The 2469-nt window shown below is 20.1% G+C and overlaps 1 protein-coding gene across 3 annotated transcripts in view; it reads right to left on the reverse strand.

Annotated features, from left to right (window-relative positions):
- The window catches only part of LOC102678476 (TOM1-like protein 2), a 4059-nt gene extending 2246 nt beyond the window's left edge, over positions 1–1813 (reverse strand). For all 3 annotated transcript variants that reach the window (XM_006624913.2, XM_006624912.2, XM_006624911.2), the window contains exons 1-4: positions 1552–1813; positions 1111–1280; positions 447–728; positions 111–380 (exon numbers count right to left, since the gene is read on the reverse strand). In XM_006624913.2, the coding sequence (XP_006624976.1) occupies positions 111–380; positions 447–728; positions 1111–1280; positions 1552–1609 (780 nt within the window). In that variant the 5' untranslated portion in view covers positions 1610–1813. The remainder of the gene's footprint in view (positions 1–110; positions 381–446; positions 729–1110; positions 1281–1551) is intronic.
- Positions 1814–2469: the final 656 nt, after the last annotated feature.

A 2469-nucleotide genomic window follows, 5' to 3' on the forward strand; every position in this document is an offset into this window, starting at 1 on the left:
ATTATATATCATATATAAAACATTATAAAAAAAAAAAATAATAGTTATAACAAATATTTACTGTTAGATATTTGCTATATTATTCATATGAAATAAAATTATATTCATACAGATAAAAGTTCAAGATCTGCAGGATCAGGTTGTTGACTATTATTTTGATCTGAGCTTGTAAAATATGCCAGCATTTCTGATAAAACCCGCATATTCCCTTGTACAACATCAAGTTCACTTTGTAATTTAGCCATTTGTTGCTCATTCAACATAGTTAATTGTCCAGAAGATTGATTCTGAGATTGTTGCATTTGTGGTGTTATAGAAGTTGTTGATTGTTGTTCAACTGTAGGTATATTCATGACATTTTGTTCTAATTCAGGTACACTCTGTAATTATATTAATAATTATGTAATTATTTTGATAATTATCATTTAAAATAAAAAAAATCTTACTCGTTCTGGAGTGATAATAGGTGCCATGGCATCTAAATCTGTCATTGGAAATTGTATGCCTTTTACTTTTAACTCTTGATATACTTGAACAACTCCTTGAGTATGTGGTTGATGGCGGAATGTATCTGCCCATGTTTGAATTAGACTTAAAACTTTTTCTTGCACTGCCGTTGGCGGTTCATTTTTTGGTCCAATTAACTTAACCAATTCTTGTACAAATTCTCGTGAACAAGCAAGAGCATGAAAACGTTTTCCACAATTTTTTACACATGTTTCCAATACCTAATTCATTAAAATATATAAATTTTATATATTTTTATATTTGATAAAAATAGACAAGTTTTAAAAATTGATTAATTTAATAATTTAAATTATAATTAAAATCAATCTTAAATATAACAAAAATATCTTATTATTTTATAAAATTAATTATAGAAATTAATTTTTTAATTAATTTTAAAAAATTAAATTAAAAATAAATATATTATTTAATATATATATATTATTATATATATATTAATATATTATTTATTATTATTTAATTATATGTAATAATTTTATTATATTATGTTATACATATTGTTGTATATATATTGTCTAAAATAAATATATTAAAATAAATTAAACATATCTAAAATAAATATTATTAAAAATATATACTAACAGTAAGAGTATACATGACTATAGTGTAATTTTTTCCAGCAGCCTGATTAAGTCTGCGTTTAATTGCTTTAATTGCATCTCTTGGCCCATCTTCTGTTTCATTTATAATATCACATATTTCCATATTAAGTGTCCAATTTTCGCTTGGCAAAGTACCATCTGTAGCTTGTTCTAGAATATAGAATTAAAAATATCATTTTATTTTTTTATTTTTTTTTCTTTAATAAAAAAAATATTAAATATTAATATTATAAATTATGATTCATGACACGAATCTGAAGACATATATATACATAGAAAAAAAAATCTATAGATATTCAAGTATTAATTAATATTGATATACAAGCAAATATTCATATAAAAAAAATTCACTAATTAATTATTACTATATTATTAAATTAATTGATATAATGTATTTTGTAAAAATAAATAAAAAACTTACCTATTTTCTGTCCTACTGGTGTCGAAAATGGATTGACATTTACTCCAAAAAATGACATTATTACACGATATATGAAATTGATTTTATATTCAATTATATTAATTTGATTCACTTGTGCATATGTAAGGCACGTAACAAATTTTGACAGGAACAATATTTAATAATAAATTAAAAACTTTTTATACTGAGAACGTCAGTATCATATGACCCATACAATGATAAAGACAGACGTCAAATATAAAATGACATGAAATTTTAACCAATCAGGTACAACACTTTGAGAATACCATTTTGATTGGATCTAACATTTAAATTAAATTCATTTTACTTCACAAACAAATAAAAAAAATTTTAATATAAAATTTATTAATAATATAGATTTGAAATAAAATTAAATATTTATATATGCTATATAGTGAAAATGAAAGAATTTTCGAAATTTTAGTCATTTAAATTTGTTTAAATTTTTTTTAAATTTTTATAATTAAATAATTTAATAGAAAGAAATAAATTGCATTATATACAAATTTTTATTAAATTTCTTGTTCGTATGATAAAAAATATAATTTAATTTAATAATTATCAATAATAATTAGCTTTGAAATTTGATCATAGAATATATAATTTCTAGATTCTTTTCATTTTGGATCAATATTTAAATGTATATAATTATACAACCAAATGTAGAGAGTGCTAAAAAAACAAAAATTTATAAAAAATAATTTGTTATTCATAAATATATACATAATTTTTATTCGGATTTCAGATTTAAAAATAAAGTTTTAAGAATCAATTATGTGCGAAATAAAAAAAAAATATATATAATTAATATTTATAAATATTTTTCTATAAAGATTTTCTATAAAGACACTTGCTATGAAATAATTTACATTCGAAGCATTAATTTTTAATAATTTA

The sequence above is a fragment of the Apis dorsata genome, unplaced genomic scaffold, assembly GCF_000469605.1.
Source record: "Apis dorsata unplaced genomic scaffold, Apis dorsata 1.3 scaffold_1182, whole genome shotgun sequence".
Classification (NCBI taxonomy): domain Eukaryota; kingdom Metazoa; phylum Arthropoda; class Insecta; order Hymenoptera; family Apidae; genus Apis; species Apis dorsata.